At 47.0% G+C, this 27,354-nt stretch overlaps 2 protein-coding genes across 3 annotated transcripts in view; both read left to right on the top strand.

The window, feature by feature from the left end:
- Positions 1–27,354, top strand: part of ZNF653 (zinc finger protein 653) — a 162,496-nt gene that overhangs the window by 40,160 nt on the left and 94,982 nt on the right. The window lies entirely within an intron of this gene.
- TBRG4 (transforming growth factor beta regulator 4) overlaps positions 7,020–27,354 on the top strand; it is a 35,921-nt gene continuing 15,586 nt past the window's right edge. The window contains exons 1-7 of the mRNA XM_081834349.1: positions 7,020–7,077; positions 12,350–12,849; positions 15,825–16,148; positions 18,847–19,018; positions 21,414–21,571; positions 24,461–24,571; positions 27,052–27,196. Of these exons, the coding sequence (XP_081690475.1) occupies positions 12,436–12,849; positions 15,825–16,148; positions 18,847–19,018; positions 21,414–21,571; positions 24,461–24,571; positions 27,052–27,196 (1,324 nt within the window). The 5' untranslated portion in view covers positions 7,020–7,077; positions 12,350–12,435. The remainder of the gene's footprint in view (positions 7,078–12,349; positions 12,850–15,824; positions 16,149–18,846; positions 19,019–21,413; positions 21,572–24,460; positions 24,572–27,051; positions 27,197–27,354) is intronic.

The following is a 27,354-nucleotide window of genomic DNA, read 5'->3' as shown; positions in this document are numbered from 1 at the left end:
AGGCAGGGCTCCTAAGACGCTCAATATCCACTCAGCAGGGATCTCGTACTTCTGTAAAACATTTTTCGAAAGGGACCCCTGCGCAGCCTTCATTGTGCGCAAAACTCTGCAGGGATGGCGCAGGCAGCACCCCCCTTGCGTTGACAGGAGACGGCCCGTAACATATGAAATTTTGTTCAGGATTCACAAAGCTCTGCAAAAGATTTGCTGGTCAAAGCACGAAGCGCGCTTATTTTCTGCCGCGTTCTCTATTGCCTTCTTTGGCGCCCTACGCGTGGGTGAGGTAGTATGCGAAGGGGATGCCACCCACTCTCAGAGGGGAATTTTGATGAGCGACCTGACCCTTTCTGAAAACGATCTCATAGTGCGGGTTCGGAACTCAAAGACAGATCAGCAAGGCAAGGGGGCCCTGCTCCAGCTGCCGGCTGCTCACGGGAAGGGCCCTTGTCCGGTCCGGGACACGAGGCGTTTTCTTTACCTTAGGCCTAGCGGCCCTGGTCCGCTTCTGATACACGCGGATGGATCCCGCCTCACTAGACACCAGTTCACGAGGGTTATGCGGTCAGCATTGTCGGCGTGCGGTTTCCCGGCATCTGAATTTGCTGCTCACTCATTCCGCATTGGCGCAGCTACTACTGCAGTACACATGGGGCTCCCCGCCGAGAGAATAAAGGAGTTGGGGAGGTGGAAATCGAACGCGTACAAAGCCTATGTGAGAAGCAATTTGTGACTGTGTGATATACCCCTGACCTGCGTCCACTTGTCTATTTGCTTTCCAGAATCCACGAGACTGCGCATTTGGTTGGTGGGCCACAGTATCATGCACTGGGCCAAGTGTCATGCCTTGAGAACCGGACTGGGCGGCAACCTGAGTTTACATCCGAGGGTGGAATTGGTTTGGATAGCGCGAAGAGGGATGCGCTGGAGTGAATTCAAACCAGTGGTGATGGCAAGGGCTGCGGCTGAGGGTCCGCCTGATGCCCTAGTGATTCAATTGGGAGAAAATGATCTGGCATACCGCAAGGCGATCGATCTGAGGTGGCACATTTTCGACGATCTGACCGAGCTGATAATTGCATACCCACAAGTTACGATAATTTGGTCCTCGTTGCTTGAGAGGAGGACATGGAGAGATTGCGTGAGCCCAGTGGGAGTTAACAAGGCGAGAAAGGTTTTAGAACGAGCGGTGGAGCGTAGAGTGGCAGCTCTGGGCGGGTTTGTCATCAGACACCCGGGCATCCAGTTCAGCAACGAGGCCCTCTACAGAAGGGATGGCGTGCATCTGTCCGATGCAGGGAACGACTTATGGTTGAGTGATATCATCGCAGGGATTAGGTCCTGGGTTCAGGGGTTTCCATAGTAGGAGCTAGGTGTTGGTTACAGGTTTGAAGGTATTGGCGGCGAGCTTTGCTCGAGTGGCGGTTAGGCATTGGCTGGGGTTCTATTGTTATGCAAATGGATGGGGGGGAAGGAACGCCATCACCTTCCCCCAGGAAATGGGGTAGTCCGGTAGAGGACTCCGAGGGGCGTTGTCTTGTCCGAAACCTAGCTTGGTAAGGGCCCCCGGCACGCCCCAAGCGGTGACACCCGTGGGATCCTAGTTGGCGTACTTCAACAGGCTCTCCCACGGTTCGTGTTAACCCTTCCCGGTCATCATGCCGGGTAGCTGATAGGAGCCAATGCCTAGGGCCAATACCTTCAATCCTCTAATCAATAAAGTTGTGGCCATTTCATGCCCATTAAAACTTAAACATCGTGTCCTGTGTCTTTCTTTCTGGTGGGAGGGGTTTTGACACGCAAAGCCATTTCCGACCCTGGGGAGGAGAGGGGGTTGCGGTCTAGCCCCTCCCCCCCAGGCGCGGGGGCTGTCCTTGGCCCCCCGCGAGAACTGGGGGAATCCCTGGGCGTGCCCGCGACCCTGGCCGCCTATCGGCAGGCCGGGGGGAGGCGTGGCTTTATGTATTTTAAGCCGGGCATGCCCAGGGTCCACCCTCTTCACTCCCGACCAGCTGAGAGGTTTTTTGCCCATCCCACCCACCCTTAGATACTTAGGCAGCCGTAGGTCGTCATGACCTTGCTATGGACTTCGGTTGGTCGCCGCAAGGGGCCTGGTAGGAATTTTTCCAAGTTGGCAATCTTTCTGCCATTTGGTTTTTTCGCCTACCTCATAGCAAACGTCACAACTTTCCCCGTATTGGCGGTTAGGCATTGGCTGGGGTTCTATTGTTATGCAAATGGATGGGGGGGAAGGAACGCCATCACCTTCCCCCAGGAAATGGGGTAGTCCGGTAGAGGACTCCGAGGGGCGTTGTCTTGTCCGAAACCTAGCTTGGTAAGGGCCCCCGGCACGCCCCAAGCGGTGACACCCGTGGGATCCTAGTTGGCGTACTTCAACAGGCTCTCCCACGGTTCGTGTTAACCCTTCCCGGTCATCATGCCGGGTAGCTGATAGGAGCCAATGCCTAGGGCCAATACCTTCAATCCTCTAATCAATAAAGTTGTGGCCATTTCATGCCCATTAAAACTTAAACATCGTGTCCTGTGTCTTTCTTTCTGGTGGGAGGGGTTTTGACACGCAAAAGACCCTGATGTTGGGAAAGATGGAGGGCACAAGGAGAAGGGGACGACGGAGGATGAGATGGTTGGACAGTGTTCTCGAAGCTACAAACATGAGTTTGACCAAACTGCGGGAGGCAGTGGAAGACAGGAGTGCCTGGCGTGCTCTGGTCCAGGGGGTCACAAAGAGGCGGACACGACTAAATGACTAAACAACAATAATTTCTCTGCAAGGAGGAAGGAAATGGGAAAGCCTCTCCATTGTCTTTTGCTTACCTGTCTTAAGGGTCTATTTATGTATGAATAGGCTGAGCCTGTGACCTGAATTCAGGAATTAAACCATTTACCATCACAAAAGAATGGCTGGGCTGCCCAGGTAAAGCCATGCACAGGTTTCCTGGCAGAGAATTTTTTTGCTATAGACCGTCCCCCCCTGTGATGTATTTCTGCTGGGGACCACCTCTTTCTGTGATGTATGTATGATTTTTTTTGGGGGGGGTTTAAGCTACAGGGGAGGCAATTTCAAAAGTCTTTATAACAGCTTACACACCATTGTTTGGGGTTCCTCCCTCCCTGTGTGTGGGGGGGAGTGGGGGACCCTATTGCAACAGTTTTAATAAATATCAGGCTTCCTAGCTGCTTTGCTTCTCAATATTCTCTGGTTGGCCTGTTATTTTCTCCTACCGATAGAGAATGTACATAAGCACTTTATATGGGTTCTTGAATACCCCATAAGGGAAAAAGGAAGAGTTTTTATTTATGACAGTAAGAAACATGCATATAATGATAGGAGTCATTTTGCAAAGAAACAGGAAAGATGATTCTAACTTTTAAGAACTGTTTCTTTGAGTGGTTTTCTAGGCTGATTAGGTACAGCTGTTGAGGAGTACAAAAAGGGGAGAAGTTGCAGTTTGAATTTGCCTGCAGAGAGAGAACGTCCACATGCTTTGTGTTTGGTTGTTTTTGTCTAGCTGTAATAAAAACTTTGAGTGTTTTACAACGGTCTCGTGGTCCTGTCTTCTGCCACCACCAAAATAAAAACTCCCTCTAACATATAAGCCCCAAAGAGACCCTCGTAAGGCTAGCACATTAAGGTGTAAGCGAAGGCATTATAAACAAAGATAAGTTGCTGCGTATGATTGGCAAGATTCAGGAAGAGCAGGATCATTCCTGCAACGTATGCAGATGTCAATTACGATGGGAGAGCCATGGTTAGGGAAGTTTAATGTTTTATTGTGCTTTTAATATTCTGCTGGGAGCCGCCTAGAGTGGCTGAGGAAACCCAGCAATATGGGCAGGGTATAAATAATTATGTGGTTCAGCTTCCAGCTGTTGGAGCATGTGCAGAGTGCCCATTCAAGCACCAGTGAAGTGAGCCAATGAAAGAGAAAAACATCAGACTGTTTGGGTAGGCTCAGTCCCTTTGCTGACAGTACAATGCAGTTCCACAGCTTATAGGTTATGTACAGTTGTAATATATAGTATTTCCAGCTGCATTCTCACATGCTTAACTAGTTGCAGGTGCAGTACAAACACCCAAAATTATCCAGCACACCTTTGAGTGTTTTCTATCCAAAGGGGCGACACCCAAATTTGTTGATATAGGGATTCAACTGTAATAAGCAAGTCTTTGTCCCAATTTGGGCCTTGCATTTTAAGTCATTACCCCCCCCCCAAAATTGCAAAATGAACCATCCTTAATGAAAACCCCCCCAAATCTTTTAACAAAGGATTAGTGGTAAGCCAGTCTCTCTCAATTTAAGCAAATGAAAGCCAAGTGTTTCCGAGACAGATCTAGTAGAAACCATTTCTGATTAAAGTTTGGAAATCTCTTTGGGACTTTGCAGCATACAAGTTTTGTTTCTTATGGACCTGAAGTTGCTTAAGATAATTGTGTGTAGAGCAAAAAATAAAGGAAATTATTCAGAGGCATTTGAAGCAGACTCCTGCCTATTAAAAAGTTCCAACCCCAGCAGTGTTTTTTTGCTCCAACGAACAATACGGCAACACTTCTAGTATTTCAAGACTAACATTCCCCCAAATAACTGAACAGCATACACTTCCTATAAAAAAACCAATTTAAACCAAGTGGTTTGGCCAAAAAGCAATAAAAAACATTGCAGGTAAGTTGTTCTATCAGTGCATATGCCGTGTTTTCACAAGGAGACCGACTTCTCAGCTTAAAATTGAACTGGTATCTCTCTGCAAAGTTTTGAGAATTTAAACAAAAACACATCTCCACATTTGCCACAACCTAAGCCACCTAAAAGTTATTTTTAAAGTTGTTGGAGTATCTGGGAATGTGGAATAGCCCTGGCCCTGTGTTTTGCCAGAATGAAGGTGGCAACCCGTTATATTTCAAATCCATGTTGGTTTCTGCCACGCCCAAGCCACAAACTCAAACAGATTTCGGTTCTTATGCTCAGGCCTAGCCTCCCTTCTCTATTAAACTAAAGGCACATGGATCCTCCTCTGCAAACTTAAGAGCCCAAGATTTACCTTGAAATTTAAGGTAAAGCATATAGGCACCCCAAATTCTTCTCTAGCAAGTTCATTTGCCTCCTTATGCCTATTGCCAAATTTCTTTTTCCTAAAAAAAGAGTTGGAAGCCTCAAATTGTTGAGAGGGAAAGGCGTGAGCTTCAGAACAGGAGTCAGCTAAATAAAAATAAAATAAAATAATACTGATATTGTTGCTTAGAAATAGAGGTCGTGACCACACTACTGGGTCACCCAACAGCCTTGGATAAGCATACAGCTTCTCTACCAGGAAAATTATAATGAAAAAAAACCCCCACAACCTGCCAACTGCCTTTTAGATAGCCCTACCCACCCACCAGCCTCACAATCCCTTATGAAATGGAGAAAACAGAGCCTGACACTCCTATTTATAGCACTGGACCGCCTCTGGGGGGTGGGGCTTATGCACCCCACCCTGCCTACTTTCCTATTTCCCCCTATCCTGTAACACAAGCTGACCAAAGGTCCCGCCTCCAAACCACCATTGGTCGACTGTTATGGAAGGGCGGGGGGAACAGGCTCCCTAATGCCCTGAGTAAAGATGGCGCGGGCGGGCCTTCCGGTCTTCCTTTCTCAGTAGCCAATAGGTCTGGGCCACAGGAATGAGAGAAGGGAAGTGAGGCGCCCATAGAGATACTTTTTCAGTAGAAGCCTACCGCATGGTCTGGATAGGCATATTCTGAGCTCTCATGACGGAAGGGGTTTTTAAATGACTGGGATGAAAGCTTCAAGTAGGTAGCCGTGTTGGTCTGATGCAGAGCGAGAGTGTGTGTGTGTGTATATATATATATTATTATATATATATTATTATATAATAATAATATACATTATTATTATTATTATTATTATATATATGAATATATCTATATCTATCTATCTATCTATCTATAAAATATGTATAATATAAATATTATATATCTTATTATATATATATATATATATATAATAAGATATATATATATAATATATAGATAGATAGATATAGATATAGATATAGATATAGATATATTCATATATATATATATATATATATAATAATAATAATAATAATGTCTGTAGAGTTCAAGCCATGGTTTTCCCAGTGGTGATGTATGGAAGTGAGAGCTGGACCATAAAGAAGGCTGATCACCAAAAAATTGATGCTTTTGAATTCTGGTGCTGGAGGAGACTCTTGAGAGTCCCATGGACTGCAAGAAGATCCAACCTCTCCATTCTGAAGGAAATCAGCCCTGAGTGCTCACTGGAAGGACAGATCCTGAAGCTGAGGCTCCAAGACTTTGGCCACCTCAGGAGAAGAGAAGACTCCCTGGAAAAGACCCTGATGTTGGGAAAGATGGAGGGCACAAGGAGAAGGGGACGACAGAGGACGAGATGGTGGGACATTGTTCTCGAAGCTACCAGCATGAGTTTGACCAAACTGCGGGAGGCAGTGGAAGACAGGAGGGCCTGGCGTGCTCTGGTCCAGGGGGTCACCAAGAGTCGGACACGACTAAACGACTAAACAACAACAGACCTATATATAGAGGGATAATAATAATAATAATAATAATAATAATAATAATAATTTCTTATTTATACCCCGCCCAGTGGTTGGGCTTCCCCAGCCCCTCTGGGCGGCTTCCAAAAGACTATTCAAATCCTGTGCTACATCAAACATTAAAAGCTTCCCTAAAAATGAAAATGAAAGCTCTATTACACCGTCGTATTGTGTAAAATATTCCCCCCCCCCTGCATCCCGAACCTCAGAATCCATGCTTATTTCCCAACTTTGTACCCCGCCCCGAAGCAGGTCCCCCCTGAATAAATAAACTTTTTCATTCCCCCCCAAGCAGGAAAACACCTCTGCGCAAAAGTCTACGGTGTGCGTTTCAAGGGATCCGTCGCGCGCGACGGAAGTGACGCCATCGCCGCGCGACGCGCCCCTCTCCCGGCGCCTGAGTGCACGTTGAGGTCAGGCCGGGCGGCGGCGGCGGCCCCAATCCTGAGCTGAAGCCGCGGGAGGGTGAGGACCGAGAACGATTAAAATAAAATAATGGAGAAGCGGAGGAGGAGGAGGAAGGGGAGGGGGCAGGGCAGGAAACCGGCCTGTCACGTGTTGGGGGGGTTGGGGGAGGGGCTGGCGGGTTTTTTTGGGGGGGTCGCCCCCTCCCCCCTTTATTCCCTCCTGGCTTGCGGGGATCGGGGCCTCCTGGTCGCCCTCGCATTCCCCTCCAGGGGATTCAGCTCGTCCCGCTGCCCCTCTACTCTCTTTATATATAATTATTATATAATAAAATATAATATATTTATATATATTATATTTTATTATATAATATAAAATAATATTATATAATATTAATAAATATAATACAAAATAAAATATAATAATTTTTATTGATTTTCAATGCCAATCCAATAATAGCCTCATTGTAACAACACCAAATTATCATACAATTCTATACTCGCTTTGCATTGCTTTAGTGCCAACTTTCCTTCCGCAAAAGGCAGCAGCGCCCTGATCTTTATTATATCTTTATTATCTTTGGCGGCAGCAGCATGCACAGAAAAAGCAACATGAAAATACAGTGGTACCTCGGGTTACAGACGCTTCAGGTTACATACGCTTCAGGTTACAGACTCCGCTCACCCAGAAATAGTGCTTCAGGTTAAGAACTTTGCTTCAGGGTGAGAACAGAAATTGTGCTCCGGTGGCGCGGCGGCAGCAGGAGGCCCCATTAGCTAAAGTGGTGCTTCAGGTTAAGAACAGTTTCAGGTTAAGAACGGACCTCCGGAACAAATTAAGTACTTAACCCGAGGTGCCACTGTAATAATAATAATAATAATAATAATAATAATAATAATTTTTTATTTACATCCTGGCCAGAGCCGGGCTCAGGGCGGCTAACACCAGTAAAATTACAATAAAAAATAAAATAAATAAACCAATTTAAAATACAGGTTAAAATGCAGCCTCATTTTAATAGTAGCCCATAGATCAGAAACTTAAGGGTCAGACTGAGTCCAAACCAAAGGCCAGGCGCAACAGCTCTGCCTTGCAGGCCCTGCGGAAAGATGTCAGGTCCCCCAAGGAGCCACTCCGCAAAGTGGCTTCCTCCCCGCGACCCTGCGAGGCGGGCCAGTGGCAAGACTCACGTGTTGCGCATTGGGAGAGGCTGGGAGGGAAGCCTTTATCTGGGTCGGGGGCGTGCGTTGTGTGTACAGTGGTGCCTCGCAAGACGAAAAGATCCTGTTCCGCGATTCTCTTCGTCTAGCGGTTTTTTCGTCTTGCAAAGCAAGCCCATTGACAGTTTAGCGGATTAGTGCTATTAGCGGTTTAGTGGCTTTTAGCGGATCAGCTGATAAGCGGCTTAGCGGCTTAGGAAAAGGGGGGGAGGGAAGGGGAAAAAACCCGCAGGAACTCACAAGACATTTCGTCTTGCGAAGGAAGCCCATAGGGAAATTCGTTTTGCGAAGCGCCTCCAAAACGGAAAACCCTTTCATCTAGCGGGTTTTCCGTCTAGCGGGGCACCACTGTATATCCTATGTGGGGGAAGAGGTGGTGGGAATGAACATGGAAAGTTTCTCCCTCTTCTCTCTCTCTCTCTCTCTCTCTCTCTCTCATGTGCCCCAGCTGCTATCACCCCACAAAAGTTGGAGAATGAAGTCTGGAGGCAGGGTGCCCCACTTTTGACCCAGTGAAATTCCTGTGCGTACCTCGGGTTACATACACTTCAGGTTACAGACTCCGCTAACCCAGAAATGGTGCTTCAGGTTAAGAACTTTGCTTCAGGATGAGAACAGAAATCGTGCTCCGGCGGCAGCAGGAGGCCCCATTAGCTAAAGTGGTGCTTCAAGTTAAGAACAGTTTCAGGTTAAGAACGGACCTCCGGAACGAATTAAGTACTTAACCCAAGGTACCACTGTAGTCGTGATTTCTACAGGAAAATAATAAAAATAAAAATATTTATACCCCACCCATCTTTCCCCAGCCACTCTGGGCAGCTCCCAATCGAGTGTTAAAAACAATACAGCCTTAAATATTAAAAACTTCCCTAAACAAGGCTGTCTTCAGATGTCTTTTAAAGATAGGATAGCTGCTTATTTCCTTCACATCTGAAGGGAGGGCGTTCCACAGGGCAGGCGCCACTACCGAGAAGGCCCTCTGTCTGACTTGTGTTGTAGATGGGGATGTGTGGGGTGGAGCTTGCTTTTCTGCTCATGTGGGATTTCCACGCAAACAGCAGGACCAAATAGGGCTGGGGAACTGGGAGGGAGTTTACCGCAAAAGTGAATTTTGAACTCAGGAGTTCTGCATCTGCAGCATTTCCTATCAGTCAGAACGGGGAATTAAAATTGGCCAGTGAGTCCTGATTTCTCCCACTCCGGTAGGCCAAGTTTGACAGATGTGTGGGGCTACTTACCTGTCAATCACCTGACATCGCAGCGATACCAGGCGACCAGTTTTTGCCCATGTAATTTGAAATCAAAGGCAGCACCAACAACTAGCTGCTTGTCGGGGCTTGCAAAGTGCTGTGCTGTTGATCAGGAGTTCTTTCAGCCCAGCTGTGTCTTCACCTGCCCCGCAGCTGAAGTCACGCTTTTATGTATTTATTATTTAATAAAGTGTTATGTAGCGCTTGATTGTTTTAAAAAAACCTCAAAGCAGTTTTCAAGAAGATAAAGCAAGTAAACTGAGGGAAATAATCACAGCCATGCTTTAAAACACACAAAATACTAAAACAGATTAAAAGCACCTGTACTTTCTAAGCACCTGTGTGGGCTTGTCTAAACTGCAATGTTTTTAGCAGGTGCTAAAAAGAGTTCTGTGAAGTCTGGCCTGTTGCCAATAGGCTTTGTTGTTGTTGTTGTTTTTGTTTAGTCATTTAGTCGTGTCCGAATTTTTGTGACCCCCTGGACCAGAGCATGCCAGGCACTCCTGTCTTCCACTGCCTCCCGCAGTTTGGCCAAACTCATGCTGGTACCTTTGAGAACACTGTCCAACCACCTCGTCCACTGTCCTCCCCTTCTCCTTGTGCCCTCCATCTTTCCCAACATCAGGGTCTTTTCCAGGGAGTCTTCTCTTCTCTTGAGGTGGCCAAAGTATTGGAGCCTCAGCTTCAGGATCTGTCCTTCCAGTGAGCACTCAGGGCTGATTTCCTTCAGAATGGATAGGTTTGATCTTCTTGCAGTCCATGGGACTCTCCAGAGTCTCCTCCAGCACCAGAATTCAAAAGCATCCATTCTTTGGCGATCAGCCTTCTTTATGGTCCAGCTCTCACTTCCATACATCACTACTGGGAAAACCAGAGCTTGAACTATACAGACCTTTGTTGGCAAGATGATGTCTCTGCTTTTTAAGATGCTGTCAATAGGCAGAGAGTTCCAAAGTGCAGGTGCTGCCACATTAACCATTTGAGTTCTTGCAGATGCTGAACGAGTATTATAGGGCACCTGTAGTAGTGCCCATTACGTTAATCGAAGTGGGCACATGTGCGGTAAGGCGATCTTGTAGATAAATTGGTCCCAGGTTGTTCAGGGCTTTATGTTCTCATATGATGTGATGGCAAGGCTTTGCCAAAATGGCCTGGTGGGCCGGCAAGTCCCTACCGTGGATATTAGCCATTATTAGCAGCTTCAGTTTCCTGAGTGGGTCTGACAAGCCAAATGACATTACACGTTATATGACTGTACACCAGCATTTTTTATACTAGTTCCTTAAAGTTAAAAACAAAACTACTCTTGTGCTGTACAGTGGTACCTCGGGTTAAGTACTTAATTCGTTCTGGAGGTCTGTTCTTAACCTGAAACTGTTCTTAACCTGAGGTACCACTTAAGCTAATGGGGCCTCCCGCTGCTTCCGCGCTGCCGGAGCACGATTTCTGTTCTCATGCTGAAGCAAAGTTCTTAACCTGAGGTACTATTTCTGGGTTAGCGGAGTCTGTAACCTGAAGCGTATGTAACCTGAAGTGTATGTAACCCGAGGTACCACTGTATAGGCATGCAGTATTGCTGGACTCACTGCCCAACATCTCCTTACCCCTTAGGAAACCTCTGCTCTTACGCAATTAAATAATTGTTCCATTTGATCTGCCTATGCTAGCACTCGAAGCATAATAGTCCTTTTCGCTGAGGGTCTCTTCTGTTAATTCAAAATCCATATTTGTCATCTGCTGGTTGGGTTAATCACATTGATTTTCTCTTAATGCTTTGAGCCCCGCGGGACAGGTATTTTGACACAGTGATGTTTCCTCAGTAAGTCCCATGGCTGATTTTTACCACCATTCGAAAATCTTGACAACACAATCTTATACATTCATAATCAGGAAAAAGTCTCGCTGAGTTCAGAGGGGCTTACTTCTGGGCAAATGAGTACAGGATTGCACCCTGACTCGGTTTCCACCAAAGCCAGTGGCAAATCAATGCCTGCATTTAACAGTTTTCTATGCTTTTATTGCGACGCGGGTGGCGCTTTGGGTTAAACCACAGAGCCTAGTACTTGCCGATCAGAAGGTCGGTGGTTTGAATCCCTGCAACGGGGTAAGGTCCCGTTGCTCGGTCCCTGCTCCTGCCAACCTAGCAGTTTGAAAGCATGTCAAAGTGCAAGTAGATAAATAGGTACCACTCCGGCGGGAAGGTAAACGGCATTTCCTTGCGCTGCTCTGGTTTGCCAGAAGCGGCTTAGTCATGCTGGCCACATGACCCAGAAGCTGTACGCCGGCTCCCTTGGCCAGTAAAGCGAGATAAGTGCCGCAACCCCAGAGACGGTCATGACTGGACCTAATGTCAGGGATCCCTTTACCTTTATGCTTTTACTGCAGTAAACCACTTTGATGTATATTTTCATGACATAAAAAGGTAAAGGACCCCTGACAGTTAAGTCCAGTCGCAGACGACTCGGGGGTTGTTTTACTGGCCGAGGGAGCCGGCGTTTGTACGCAGACAGTTTTTCCGGGTCATGTGGCCGGCGTGATTAAGCCGCTTCTGGCGAAACCAGAGCAGCGCATGGAAATGCTGTTTACCTTCCCGCCGGAGCGGTACCTATTTATCTTCTTGCATTTTGATGTGCTTTCAAACTGCTTGGTTGGCAAGAGCTGGGACCGAGCAACGGGAGCTCACCCTGTCGTGGGGATTCGAACCGCCGACCTTCCGATCGGCAAGCCCAAGTGGCTCAGTGGTTTAGACCACAGCGCCACCCGTGTCCCTTTCATGACATGGTGGTATACAAATATTGTTATAAATAAGTTATGGAAAGTCCTCACGAGCTGCCTTCACATTTTCTCCCTGTTCTTATTCAGCTTCTTGGAGATGAGTTGATGCCCGCCCAGCTCTGTTCCCCTTCCCCTTCGTCCTGCTCCTCGCTCCCCTTGGGCCTTGCTACAAAATGGCAGCCAAGCTGTTACACCGCTGGTATCGGCTCTACAGGCTCTCGTCCCCCTTGTGCGCCCGAGCTCACGTGGCGTCCGCAGGAAGCATGGTGGTGATGGCCAGAGGGCCACCCCAAACCCCTTCCGCCCCATTGACTGCTTTTAGCCTCTCAAGGCTCACAGACAAACTCTCTGTCAAGGAGCAGGCGGACAGGGCGGTCCCCGAACGCAGCGAGCTGGAGGACGTCATCAACTCGGCGTCCACTGCAGAGGAACTCTTGCACTTGGAGGAGCTTTACGCTGTCAACGCAAACCAAGCGGCCATTATAATCTCCCGACTCTCCCGTCTAGTGGCGGAGAAAAAACTGGATCCTGACAGCATCTTGCGGGATGTGCGCTTCCAGGACCTACTTCAGATTATACACAGGCAGGTGGGTTCCACAGCCTGTAAGTGAAAACAGGCAGGTGGCTGCTTCTTTCTTTCTTTCTTTCTTTCTTTCTTTCTTTCTTTCTTTCTTCCTTTCTTTCTGATTGACAGATAGATAATTTATTACGGTCAGGGACCAGCTTATGAAACACTTGGGGGTCCAATCCCAGAAGGAAAACATTTAAAACAATGCACAACGATAAATTTAAAATTTATAAATGTGATAAGAAGCGTATAGACACTTAAAACTTTAAGATAAGCTGCCGCAGAGGGATGACTCAGGGTCGCCCATGGAACCGAGTTTGGGGGTTTTCTTAATGAACTCGTTTGGGTTGGGGGATGGTCTGCGCCTACGGATCTGGGTCGTCTTAGGATCTTTGCCTAATAATTTATTATTGTAATATTATATTATTACAAAGCTCAGTGGGTGAATTTGGGCCAATTGTGATCTCTCTAAGCTTGACCTACCTCACGGGGTTGCTGTGAGGGTAAAATGGGGAGTGGGGGCATGTGGTGTGGTCGTTGGAGGAACACCAGGATGTAAATGTCGTTTTATTTCCCATTCTGAATTTGCTTTCTCGATTCTAACATTGAGCTTTATTCGTTAGAGGCTTATGGTAAGCAGTTAGCTACAAAGAAGGGTGAAATTCATTCAAAATTCATTTATTTGATTTCTATACTGTAGACCTCAGGGCAGTTCATAACATAAAAACACAAGACAAAACCGTCGACTGAAGGCACCTGTAACTTGCAAAGAGGCTTGCAGTTCCTTGGGCTTCCCCTCACAAGAACCCCGAGAGGAAAAGTTATTTTTCTGTTTGCAAGTAGTGAATGAGGTCCTCCCTGGTCAAAGTCCAGTTTTCTGAACAGGGACAAATAAAAATTCGTTGTGGCAGGTGAAAGGTAGCCCGTATCAAAATGTACCATATTTTTCGCTCTATAAGATGCACCAGACCACAAGACGCACCTAGTTTTTGGAGGAGGAAAACAAGAAAAAAAAATATTCTGAATCTCAGAAGCCAGAACAGCAAGAGGGATCGCTTCGCAGCGAAAGCACCAATCCCTCTTGCTGTTCTGCCTTCTGGGGTAGCTGTGCAGCCTGCATTCGCTCCATAAGACGCACACACATTCCCCCTTACTTTTTAGGAGGGAAAAAGTGAGTCTTATAGAGCAAAAAATATGGTATTTCTGCTCTTAGGCCTGAGCTCCTGCAAGACCTCGGGGAAGAAAGGATTTCTCCAGTAGAAGGGTCCCTTAAAAGGAGTTTTCCACGACCCTCCAGTCTAAACTGAATGTACCATATTTTCTGGCGTACAAGATGACTGGGTGTATAAGACGACCCCCAACTTTTCCAGTTAAAATATAGAGTTTGGGAGCTTGCAGGACCAGGCCAGCGGCCCTACCTAGTCTAGCATCCTATTCTCGCCTGGGCCAACCAGATGCTCATCATGGGAAACGCGCAAGCAGGATCCGAGCGCAAGAGCCCTCTCCCCATTTGTGCTTTCCAGCAACTGGCATTTTTTTATTTATTTAATTTTTATTTAATTTTATTAGACGTTACAAAAAAATGAAAAAAAAAGAAAGAAATAGAAAGAATGCATAAAAACATTTATCTACACAATTTTCCAGAATGCAGACTAGAAAAGAAGAAAGACATAAAAGATAAAAGAAAGAAAGAAGAAAAAGGATGAAGAGAAAAAATACTTTTCATAATCAATGATTCCAAATTCATACTTCAAACATTACAGTATATAAATCCTAGTTAAAATATTATAAAAGACTTCCACCTCATTCACCACGCGTCTCTTGGTTATCTAATTCACCTTTACGCCTGTTCTTCAGTGACTTCCTTTCCTTAAATTCTTTCATAGTCCATCTAATCTTTGTATTCTCTGTATTCTTCACAAGGTGAAGCACAACCAAAACTTTCGTGTTTGATCCCTGTTTGTGTAAATATTCATTTAAGCATTCCCATTGTTTCTGTACCATAGTTTTAGATTTATGCCTTATTATATCCGTCAGTTTTGCTAACTCCAGATACTCACATAGTTTACTTAACCATTCCCTTTTCGTTGGGATGTTATTTCCTTTCCAGTAACTGGCTACCAACTTGTTGCTGTTGTTGCGTATAGGAATATGTTAATTTTATCTTTGGGGATATCCTTACTCAAAATTCATAATAAGTGTGCTTCTGCCCTTTTCTTATATGAAACCTTTATTAATTTTTTTATTTCTTCATGGATCATTTCCCAGAATCAATTTGCATAAATAATACAATATAACACTACCACATCACCAATCAGCTAAGGACCACTAAATCTCTTTATAATGGCCCAGTCTTTCTACATGGACAGCACTCAAAAATTCAGCCACTATTAAAGTCATTTGATCATTCCTGTCTGAGGAATGAACCGTTGGTAGCATAGAATTGAGCCTGTTGAGTTGTAAGGCCTCTAATAATTGTCTTCTGGCATAAATGCCAAAATCACAAGAAAAGAAAATATGCTCCAAAGTGTCAGGTTCCTGAGGGACGTGGGTGGCACTGTGAGTTAAACCACAGAGCCTAGGACTTGCTGATCAGAAGGTCGGCTGTTCGAATCCCCGCGGCAGGGTGAGCTCCCGTTGCTCGGTCCCAGCTCCTGCCAACTTAGCAATTCAAAAGCACCTCAAAGTGCAAGTAGATAGATAAATAGGTACCACTCCGGCGGGAAGGTAAATGGCGTTTCCATGCGCTGCTCTGGTTTGCCAGAAGCGGCTTAGTCATGCTGTCCCCATGACCCGGAAGCTGTACGCTGGCTCCCTCAGCCAATAAAGCGAGATGAGCGCCGCAACCCCAGAGTCGGCCACGACTGGACCTAATGGTCAGGGGTCCCTTTACCTTTTTATCAGGTTTCTGTTTACTACATTTGCAGAGACACTCTGCTTCTGGGAGAGCTAAATATCTTCTTCTTTCTATCATCAATCTTCTTTTTTGCGCAGGGGACTCAGGTATGGAACACCGCACTGGTGAGCCTTTTCAAGAGCCTCGACCTCCTGGGCCTGGAGCGGAGCAGGCCGGAGATGCGCTCGGTGGAGCAGGAGGTGCGCTGGCGGCTGAGGCGGCTGACCTTCAAGAACCTGGCCTTCCTGGCTGAGCACGTGGCCGCCAGCGTCCCCAAGGGACACCCGAGCGAGCTGCTCAGCGACGTGCTGAAACATCTCGAGCTGCGTTGGACGGAGATTTCGGACGTCAGGACTGTGGTGATGCTGATGTCTAAAGTGGGGCCCCTCTCCCCAGCACTGATGGAGAGACTGGAGGATAAGGTAGAGGCAGGAACCGGTACAGTCTGACACCGGGGGTGAAGGGAGAGGAAATGCACGGGATTTATTTGTTATTAAAATGCAGTTGAATGGCTATGCACAAAGTCAATGAAACACAGAATACAGTACAGTGGTACCTTGGTTCTCAAACTTAATCTGTTCCGGAAGTCTGTTTCAAAACCAAGGCATGATTTCCCATAGAAAGTAATGCAAGACAGATTACCGTATTTTTCGCCCTATAGGGCGCACCGGCCCATAGGGCGCACCTAGTTTTTTTGGGGGGGGGGGAGAACAGGCTGCTATCCGCAAGCCTGGGGAGCCTAGCGGGAAGTCGTGCCGGGCTCCCAAGGCTTGCGGATAGCAGCCTGAAGCCCGGGGCGTGCTCCGCTGTGCTCCCCGGGTTTTGGGCTGCAGGCTGCTGTCCACAAGCCTTGGGAGCCCGGCGGGAACTCCCGCGGGCTCCCAAGGCTTGCAGATAGCTTCCTGAAGCCTGGAGAGCGAGAGGGGTCAGTGCACACCGACCCCTCTTGCTCTCCAGGCTTCAATGAAAGCCTGCATTCGCCCCATAGGACGCACACACATTTCCCCTTCATTTTTGGAGGGGGAAAAGTGCGTCCTATAGGGCGAAAAATACGGTAATCCTTTCCAGGCTTTTAAAAACAACCCCTAAAACAGCAGTTGAACATGAATTGGGCAGCTGGCCCAAGTAGGACCAATTCAGCCAGCTAGCCCTGGGGATTATCTAATTTATTTTTGATTTTTGAATTTTATTGTCATTCCTGTTTTTATACTGTATTTTATGCTGTCTTTATAATTAAGTGTTTTAAGGTGTTTTAAATTTGTTGTTGGCTGCCCTGAGCCCAGTTTTTGAACCGGGAAGGGCGGGGTATAAATAAAAAAATATTATTATTTATTATTATCTAACGAGACCACTGATCCATAAAATGAAAGCCAGAAACGATGTCCGGCAGTCACACAGTCAGTCCATCAGTAGCTGAACTGGGTTCCACACAGTCACAAAAACAAAATGGAAAAGAGCCACAAAAACAGAAACGCAAAATAATTAGTAAAAACAGACAGACCTCAGCATAAAACGGAAGCGTAACACTCAAAACCGAAGCGTAACACTCAAAGCGGAGCACGTTCGGCTTCTGAAAAAAGTTCGTAAACCGGAACACTTCTGCGTTTGCAGTGTTTGGGTTCCAAGTTGTTTGAGTACCAAGGCGTTTGAGAACCAAGGTGCCACTGTACAAAGCAATACATAGTGTAACAATAGCAGTTCCAGAGTAGTTCGGAAAACCAGCCACAACGCGTTGATTAAAACCTGAGAAAATAGAACAGTTTTTTGACCACCTGCCTGTATTATACTAAGCAGGTGCCAGGCAAGTCATTCTACATGGTTTTAAAACATTGGCAGTCCATCTAGGCCAGCCTTTCTCAACCTGTGGGTTCCCAAATGTTGATGAACTACAACTCCCATCACCCCTAGCTAGCAAGGCCAGAGCTCAGGGATGATGGGAGTTGTAGTTCAACAACATCTGGGGACCCACAAGTTGAGAAAGGCTGATCTAGGCGCTTCACAGATAGGTTTGTGAGGCTGGTGGGAGAGCTTTCTTTTCCCCTTGCATGTGAAAAGAAGGGAAATCCGGTTTCATCAAAGGCATTTTCCTTTACAAGGAAACTGCTCTTCTAAGCCCAGTTCATTGTTCTGAACTACCTCTATATCCCCAGTATTATTGAGCCATATCTCAAGAGGTAGCTACCCCTGGGATTTCCAGCGAAATCATTTTTCTTTTAAAAGATATCAAAGTAAATCAAACCAACCGATACGATAGATATAGCAGAAGTACCGACATTCAGCACAGTGTGCTCGAGAGAGACTTAGTATTAGGTTGGCAAATTACTGAAGGCCGTTAGGAAAACAAAATTTCACTTTGTACTGTGGTGGAGAAGTCCTGTGTTGTCTGCCTTAGTTGCATATAAGATAAAATCGCACCAAACAGCATAGACTTTCATCAGGGTCCTCCTAACCTTTGGCAACTTGTAATTTGCGAGTTAGATTTTCAGCTACTGCTAAACCTTTATACCAGACTTTTTCAGCAGGGGGCCAGTCCACTGTCCCTCAGACCTTGTGGGGGGGCAGACTACCGTATTTTTTGCTCTATAAGATGCACCAGACCACAAGACACACCTAGTTTTCGGGGGGGGGGGGACAAGAAAAAAAATATTCTGAATCTCAGAAGCCAGAACAGCAAGAGGGATCGCTGCACAGTGAAAGCAGCAATCCCTCTTGCTGTTCTGGCTTCTGGGATAGCTGCGCAGCCTGCATTCGCTCCATAAGACGCACACACGTTTCCCCTTACTTTTTAGGAGGGAAAAAGTGAGTCTTATAGAGCAAAAAATATGGTATATTTTGGAGGGGGGGGGAATGAACAAATTCCTATGCCCCACAAATAACCGAGAGATGCATTTTAAATAAAAGGACACATTCTACTCATGTAAAAACACGCTGATTCCCGGACCGGATTAAGAAGGCGATTGGGCCGGATCCGGCCCCCGGGCCTTAGTTTGCCTACCCATGCTTTATACCAATGAGAAAGTTGCAAGGAAGGTTTCCATTTGGGGTGAAATATGCCGATAGTGTATCTCCCCCTGGGTTAGACCTTCATCCATTTTTCACATCCATCATCTTTGTCAACAGAGCCTGGAGTTGGCTGAGCAGTTCACCCCCGAGGACACCCGGAGAGTCGCCGTTGCCTTGGCGATCCAGAACCGCCGCTCCATCCCTCTGCTCCGGGCAATCTCCTACCACTTGGTCCAGAAGCACTTCACTTTCACCACCAGCATCCTCCTGGACCTCGCTTTCGCCTACGGTGAGCGGCCACTTCCTTTTAAAAAATGGGCGCATCCCTTTAACCCTTCTGCCCAGTAAAGAGTTTTACACACCAGGAAGCAGAGACAGCATACAGATGCTGCTGCAGACAGCATTCTCCCTTCCCTGGCCACTCGCCATGGAAGGTGGAGGGGCTGGAGAGGATGTGTAATAAATAATAATAATAATAATAGTAATAATAATAATAATACAGTGGTGCCCCGCAAGACGAACGCCTCGCAAGACGGAAAACCCGCTAGACGAAAGGGTTTTCCATTTTGGAGGCGCTTCGCAAAACGAATTTCCCTATGGGCTTGCTTCGCAAGACGAAATGTCTTGCGAGTTCCTGCGGGGTTTTTCCCCTTTTTTCCCCCTTTTCCTAAGCCCTAAGCCGCTTATCAGCTGATCCGCTAAAAGCCGCTAAGCCGCTAATAGCGCTAATCCGCTAAGCTGTCAATGGGCTTGCTTCGCAAGACGAAAAAACCGCTATACGAAGAGACTCGCGGAACGGATTAATTTCGTCTTGCGAGGCACCACTGTAATAATAATAATAATAATAACAACAACAACAACAACAACAACAACAACAACAACAACAATACTACTACTACTACTACTACTACAGTGGTACCTCAGGTTACATACGCTTCAGGTAACATACGCTTCAGGTTACAGACTCCGCTAACCCAGAAATCGTGCTTCAGGTTAAGAACTTTGCTTCAGGATGAGAACAGAAATTATGCGGCGGCAGCGGGAGGCCCCGTTAGCTAAAGTGGTGCTTCAGGTTAAGAACAGTTTCAGGTTAAGAACGGACCTCCGGAATGAATAAAATACTTAGCCTGAGGTACCACTGTAATAATAATAGTAATAATAATAATTTATTATTTATACCCTGCCCATTGGCTGGGTTTCCCCATCCACTCTGGGCAGCTCCCAACAGAATATTAAAAATACAGTGGTACCTCGGGTTAAGAACTTAATTCGTTCTGGAGGTCCGTTCTTAACCTGAAACTGTTCTTAACCTGAGGTACCGCTAATGGGGCCTCCTGCCGCCGCCGCGCGATTTCTGTTCTCATCCTGAAGCAAAGTTCGTAACCCAAGGTTCTATTTCTGGGTTAGCGGAGTCCGTAACCTGAAGCGTATGTAACCTGAAGCGTTTGTAACCTAAGGTACCACTGTACGATAAAACATCAGACATTTAAAACTTCCCTAAACAGGGTGGCCTTCAGATGTCTTCCAGAAGTCAGATAGTTTTTTCTTTCCTTCACATCTGAAGGGAGGGCGTTCCACAGGGCGGGCGCCACCACCGAGAAGGCCCTCTGCCTGGTTCCCTGTAACCTCACTTCTCACAGGGAGGAAACCTCCAGAAGGACCTCGGAGCTGGACCTCAGTGTCCGGGCTGGACGATAAGGGGTGTTTGGAAGTAGTTTTGGGGTTAGTGCGGGCAGGCCAGCTGAAACTTAATTTGTGCCAACAGGTATCACTTCATTTTTCAGTTCCCTTTTAATTTGTATACCACCTTTACGTATTACTATGCTCAAGGCAGTTTACAAACCGAAGAAACAACAAAATACACAGCAAAGACCACACATGTAATAAGAATCTGATCAAATACAGAAAATAACTTCAGAATAAACAACTTGTACCAAATAAAGCAATATTCAGTATCCAGCAAATAATAATTAAACAGTGTACGCTTATCAGTAACAATAAAGAATTACTGAACCATAATAAATAATAATAAGGGCAGGTCACAAGGCATAAAATACCACTTACAGGGCCTTCTCGGTAGTGGCACGCGCCCTGTGGAACGCCCTCCCATCAGAAGTTAAGGCAATAAGCAATCATTTTACTTTTAAAAGACATCTGAAGGCAGCCCTTTTTAGGGATGTTTTTAATGTTTGATGCTGTATTGTTCTTTTAATATTCGGTTGGGAGCCGCCCAGGGTGGCTGCGGAAACCCAGCCAGATGGGCAGGGTATAAATAATAAATTAAAGGTAAAGGTAAAGGGACCCCTGACCATTAGGTCCAGTCGTGGCCAACTCTGGGGTTGCGGCGCTCATCTCGCTTTATTGGCCAAGGGAGCCAGCGTACAGCTTCCGGGTCATGTAGCCAGCATGACTAAGCCGTTTCTGGCGAACCAGAGCAGCACACAGAAACGCCGTTTACCTTCCCGCCAGATTGGTACCTATTTATCTACTTGCACTTTGACGTGCTTTTGAACTGCTAGGTTGGCAGGAGCAGGGACTGAGCAACGGGAGCTCACCCCGTCTTGGGGATTCGAACCGCCGACCTTCTGATCAGCAAGCCCTAGGCTCTGTGGTTTAACCCACAGCTTCTCTTCTGCAGCTGGCATCTTTTTCTTTCAACTGCTGTTTCCTCCTCTCTGCTTCAGGGAAGCTGTGTTTTCATCAGACCCAGGTCTTCCAGAAAATCGCCGCCGACCTCCATCCTCGCGTGCCAGAGCTGTCCCCTGGGGACGTGGTGCGCTGCCTGAAGTCCTTCGCTTACCTCAAGTGGCTCAACCTGCCCCTCTTTGAGGCCTTTGCGCAGGTGAGTAAGGGGCAGAGGTGGAGGCAAACCCCCATGTTCCATGGCCCTGTTCCTTTGAGCCAGTGTGGTGTAGTGGTTAAGAGCGGCGGACTCGTAATCTGGTGAACCGGGTTCGCGTCTCCGCTCCTCCACCTGCAGCTGCTGGGTGACCTTGGGCCAGTCACACTTCTCTGAAGTCTCTCAGCCCCACTCACCCCACAGAGTGTTTGTTGTGGGGGAGGAAGGGAAAGGAGAATGTTAGCCGCTTTGAGACTCCTTCAGGTAGTGATAAAGCGGGATATCAAATCCAAACTCCTCCTCCTCCTCCTCCTCTTCTTCCCTGTAGCTTTGCTTCTCGCAGGGAGGGAACCGCCAGAAGGACCTTGGATCTGGACCTCAGTGTCCAGGCTGAACGTTGGGGGTAGACTCATCAGTGCCAGGCTGTGAAGCCTGCTTTAGTTTGAGGGCTGTGTTTTCCCGTAGGCAACCTCCTAGGAGCCACTGATTGGGAGTGGCCGCCAAGACCACATAACACCGGTCCTGAGAGATCTGCATTGGCTCCCAGTACGTTTCCGAGCACAATTCAAAGTATTGGTGCTGACCTTTCAAACCCTAAACGGCCTCAAAGGCCCAGTAGACCTGAAGGAGCGTCTCCACCCCCATCGTTCAGGCCGGACACTGAGGTCCAGCTCCAAGGGCCTTCTGGCGGTTCCCTTATTACAAGAAGTGAGGTTACAGGGAACCAGGTAGAGGGCCTTCTCGGTGGTGGCGCCCGCCCTGTGGAACGCCCTCCCTTCAGATGTGAAGGAAATAAGTAGTTATCTTTAAAAGACATCTGAAGGCAGCCCTGCTCAGGGAAGTTTGTAATATTTAATGCTGTATTGTTTTTAACACTCGATTGGAAGCCGCCCAGAGTGGCTGGGGAAATTCAGCCAGATGGGCGGGGTATAAATAAATAAATTATTATTATTATTATTATTATTATTATTATTACTACTACTACTGACCCGTGGTGAGTGTGGCCCAAGGTATGTCTCCAGGTATGTGTCTGGACCCACATGTGTGTCCAGAATTCACATGTGTCTGTGCACATGCTACCAAGAAGTATAGGACCTTCTGTGTCTTGGTTATGAATACAGTGGACCCTTGGGTAACGTAATCTTCAGGTTGCAAATGCAACAAACTCGGAAGTGGGTTTGCTACGTGTGCAGAAGCGGTCCTCCGGTTACGAAATATTTGGGATATGGCCGGGCCTCTGGAACAGATCCATAGCTGTCAACTTTCCCCTTTTCTTGTGAGGAATCCTATTCGGAATAAGGGAATTTCCCTTAAAAAAGGGGGGAAAGTTGACAGCTATGAACAGATCCCATTCATAACTGGAGTTACTACTGTATGTGCTTTCCCATAACCTGGTGCTCACAGGAAGTGGTCGAAACCACTGAGCCTCTTGGGCTTCCCGATCGGAAGGTCGGCAGTTCAAATCCCCTCGACGGGGTGAACTCCCGTTGCTCGGTCCCAGCTCCTGCCAACCTAGCAGTTCGAAAGCACGTCAAAGTGCAAGTAGATAAATAGGTACCACTCCGGCAGGAAGGTAAACGGTGTTTCCGTGCGCTGCTCTGGTTCGCCAGAAACGGCTTAGTCCTGCTGGCCACATGACCTGGAAGCTGTACTCCAGCTCCCTTAGCCAATAAAGTGAGATGAGCACCACAACCCCAGAGTCGCCTTTGACTGGACTTTTTACCTTTTACTTTTACACAAACGCGGATTAAAGAAAAGTTGGTTTATTATATGAGAAGAGAGGCCATCTGAATGCTGCTTCAGATAACGAGGCTAGAAGTACAATAGGGCAGCAAATCAGACAGTACATATGCATCTTGAACTAAAGCAGGCATAGGCCAACTTGGCCCCCCTGATGTTTTGGGACTACAATTCCCATCATTCCTGACCACTGGTCCTAATAGCTAGGGATGATGGGAGTTGTAGTCCCAAAACATCTGGAGGGCCAAGTTTGCCTATGCCTGAACTGAAGAGTAAAGAAAGGATCTCTTTCAAAAGGCTAAAAAGATTGGGGGTAGCTTTAGTCAGAGACTCAAACAAAAAAAATTAAGAAAGGAGAAGGAGGAAGTTATATCTGTCTTGATTCAAAGTGTTAGCCTGGTGCTTGAGAGCGTGGAGTGAAAAAGGGGTCCATGGGGGGGCTTGGAGAGCTAACCAAGCAATGAAAATATTCCAGGATGAAAGCGGTGGGGTTTCTATTCCCATTCAAGTAGTTTCTGATTCATTTACGATACAGTGGTGCCCCGCAAGACTAACGCCTTGCAAGACGGAAAACCCGCTAGACGAAAGGGTTTTCCGTTTTGGAGGCGCTTCGCAAAACGAATTTCCCTATGGGCTTGCTTCGCAAGACGAAATGTCTTGCGAGTTCCTGCGGGTTTTTCCCCCTCCTCCCCCCTTTTCCTAAGCCCTAAGCCGCTTATCAGCTGATCCGCTAAAAGCCGCTAAACCTCTAATAGCGTTAATCCGCTAAACTGTCAATGGGCTTGCTTCGCAAGACGAAAAAAACGCTATACAAAGAGCCTCACGGAACGGATTCATTTCGTCTTGCGAGGCACCACTGTACGATAATCTTTATTGTCATTGTCCCAAACAGAACAACGAAATTGAAAAATCTACATAAGACATTCAAAACCCAACAAGCCTGCTATCCCAGCTTGGTTAGCCCCCTAAAAACTCTGATACCCCATTTTTAAATACAATATACTCCCGTTCAGGCTCCTTACAATGTGTTTAAAACCAAAATCTTGTTTGGGTAGAAACTGTTTCTAGTCTTTATAACTATATTTATGGCTAAACTATAACCTTTTGAAATGAATGAACTCAATCGCTTTCCCCCCATGCATCTTTTTTTAGCATACTGTGGACAACGCCGAAAAATACTCCCTAGTCCACCTTAGCAACGTCGTCCTCGCTTTTGCTCGCTTGAACTTCCATCCCAGCTGCAGAGACGCCTTCTATAGCACAGTAAGGTCCTTTATTCATCTTGGGAGGGCAGAGGGAGGGAGACTCTAGCCATCCACCGGGGATGCTTTAGCTGAGATTCCTGCATTGCAGGGGTTGGACTAGATGACCTGGGGAGGTCCCTTCCAACTCTGCAATTACATGATTCTCAGTAGGTTCTCAAATGCCAGCCTGGAGGTATTCCCCTGCCGCCGCCCAAGAGACTAACATCCAATCCCCTTTTGATTGTGTTTGTAGGAGGGGAACGAGGGTTACAGTGGTACCTTGGGCTACATACGCTTCAGGTTACAGACTCCGCTAACCCTCAAAGAGTACCTCAGTTTAAGAACTTTGCTTCAGGATGAGAACAGAAATTGTGCTCTGGCGGCGCGGCGGGAGCAGGAGGCCGCATTAGCCAAAGTGGTGCTTCAGGTTAAGAACAGTTTCAGGTTAAGAACGGACCTCCAGAACAAATTAAGTACTTAACCTGAGGTACCAATGTATTTGTTTCTGAGGGTTTGTTCTGTCCTTGTTTGTACAGTGGTGCCCCGCAAGACGAATGCCTCGCAAGACGAAAAACTCGCTAGACGAAAGGGTTTTCCGTTTTGGAGGCGCTTCGCAAGACAAATTTCCCTATGGGCTTGCTTCGCAAGCTGAAAACATCTTGCGAGTCTTGCAATTTTTTTTCCGCTTTCCCCCCCCTTTTTCTAAGCTGCTAAGCCGCTAAAGCCTTTTAGCCGCTAAGCCATTAATAGCCGCTAAACCGTTAATAGCGCTAATCCACTAAGCCGCTAATAGGTTGCTTCGCAAGACGAAAAAACCGCTAGACGAAGAGACTCGCGGAACAGATTCTTTTCGTCTTGCGAGGCACCACTGTATTATGTACAGTGGAACCTTGGTTTTCGAAAATCTCAGAAGTCGAACGTTTTGGTTTCCAAACGCCAAAATCCCGGAAGTACCGTACTTACCACATTTTTCGCTCCATAAGACGCACCTTTTGCTTCCTAAAAAGTAAGGGGGAATGTCTGTGTGTCTTATGGAGCAAATGCGTGGTCCCTGGAGCCAAATTGCCCAGGGGGAAAAAACAAATTATGCTTTTTTTTTTTTAAAAAAAGAGGGAAGTGGGTGTTGAAACAAAGCCGCTGGTGGTTTGCCAATGGGGAGAGAGATAAGGGATGCTAGAGATAAAGGAGGCTGCCTGGGAGGGGGGAAGTAAAGACAGCAAACTTGCAAAGGGGGGAAACAGGAAGATTAAAGCAATAAGGAGAGAAATTATAAGAAAAGGAGGAGCAAAAAACTGCTCCAGCTCAGGAAAAGACACTAAGGCAAACAAGAGGGAAGGGAGTGTTGAGAGGAAACAGCTGATCGGAGGGATCGGAAGAGAGATAAGGGACTAGGGGAGACTTCCTGGGAGGGGGGAGGTAAAAGCCCATGGGTCCTCAGGATTTTTACATTGGGTCACCCCAAATTCACCATCAGATCACATAGCATGTCCATGGCTACAGCCTGCACCCAAAAAATTATGCACCCACTGTTTTGTGCGGCCGCAATGGCGCAAAAACATGGTTACAAAGCACAGATCCACATGGATTCTCAGGATTTTTGCATTGGGCTACCCCAAACTCACTGTCAAATCACATACCATGTCTGTGGCCACAGCATGAACCACAAAAATCATACATCCACTGTTTCGTTCAGATTTTTTTTTTCTTGTTTTCCTCCTCTAAAAACTAGGTGCGTCTCATGGTCAGGTGCATCTTATGGAGCGAAAAATACCGGAACTGCTTTGGTTTTCGAACGTTTTGGAAGTCGAACGGAGAGCCAGTGTGGTGCAGTGGTTAAGAGCGGTAGTCTCGTAATCTGGTGAACCGGGTTCGCTTCCTCGCTCCTCCACCTGCAGCTGCTGGGTGACCTTGGGCCAGTCACACTTCTCTGAAGTCTCTCAACCCCACTCACCTCACAGAGTGTTTGTTGTGGGGGAGGAAGGGAAAGGAGAATGTTAGCTGCTTTGAGACTCCTGAAGGGGAGTGAAAGGCGGGATATCAAATCCAAACTACTCTTCTTCTTCTTCTTCTTCTTCTTCTTCTTCTTCTTCTTCCGGAATGGATTACGTTCGAAAACCAAGGTTCCACAGTGTTTTGTGTTTTTATCTTGTATTCTTATGCTGTGAACCACTCTGAGATCTATGGATGAAGGGCAGTATATTACTACTACTAATACAGTGGTGCCTTGCAAGACGAAATTAATCCTTCCGCGAGTCTCTTCGTCTAGCGGTTTTTTCGTCTTGCGAAGCACGGCTATTAGTGGCTTAGCGGCTTTAAGAAAAAGGAAACAAACTCGCAAGAACTCGCAAGACGTTTCGTCTTGCGAAGCAAGCCCATAGGGAAATTCGTCTTGCGGAATGACTCAAAAGACGGAAAACTCTTTCGTCTAGCGAGTTTTTCGTCTTGCGAGGCATTCGTCTTGCAGGGCACCACTGTAACCCGCTTCTTCCTCCTTTCCAGGTCCACAGAGGGATGGACGACCACTTGGATGACTTAGACCCCTACCTGCTTCTGGACCTGGTGTGGTCACTCTGCGTTCTGCAACAAGCCAAGGCTTCCCATCTGCAAAAAGTTTTGGAGCCGGAGTTTCGCACTCGCTTCTTAGGTATGAGCGGATGAGGGGACGAGTGACCTGGGTGGTGAGGAAGTGGGGAAAGCATTCAAGGACCAGGAAAACTGCATCCTGACAGTGGGCACTCTGGCCCTACCCTGGCCACGGACCCCTTTCAGATGCCCCTTCCCTTCACCTTTCAGGACCGACCT

This window comes from Podarcis erhardii, assembly GCF_964252035.2.
Source record: "Podarcis erhardii genome assembly, chromosome: 12".
Lineage (NCBI taxonomy): Eukaryota > Metazoa > Chordata > Lepidosauria > Squamata > Lacertidae > Podarcis > Podarcis erhardii.
This window is presented reverse-complemented; position numbering and strand designations above follow the sequence as displayed.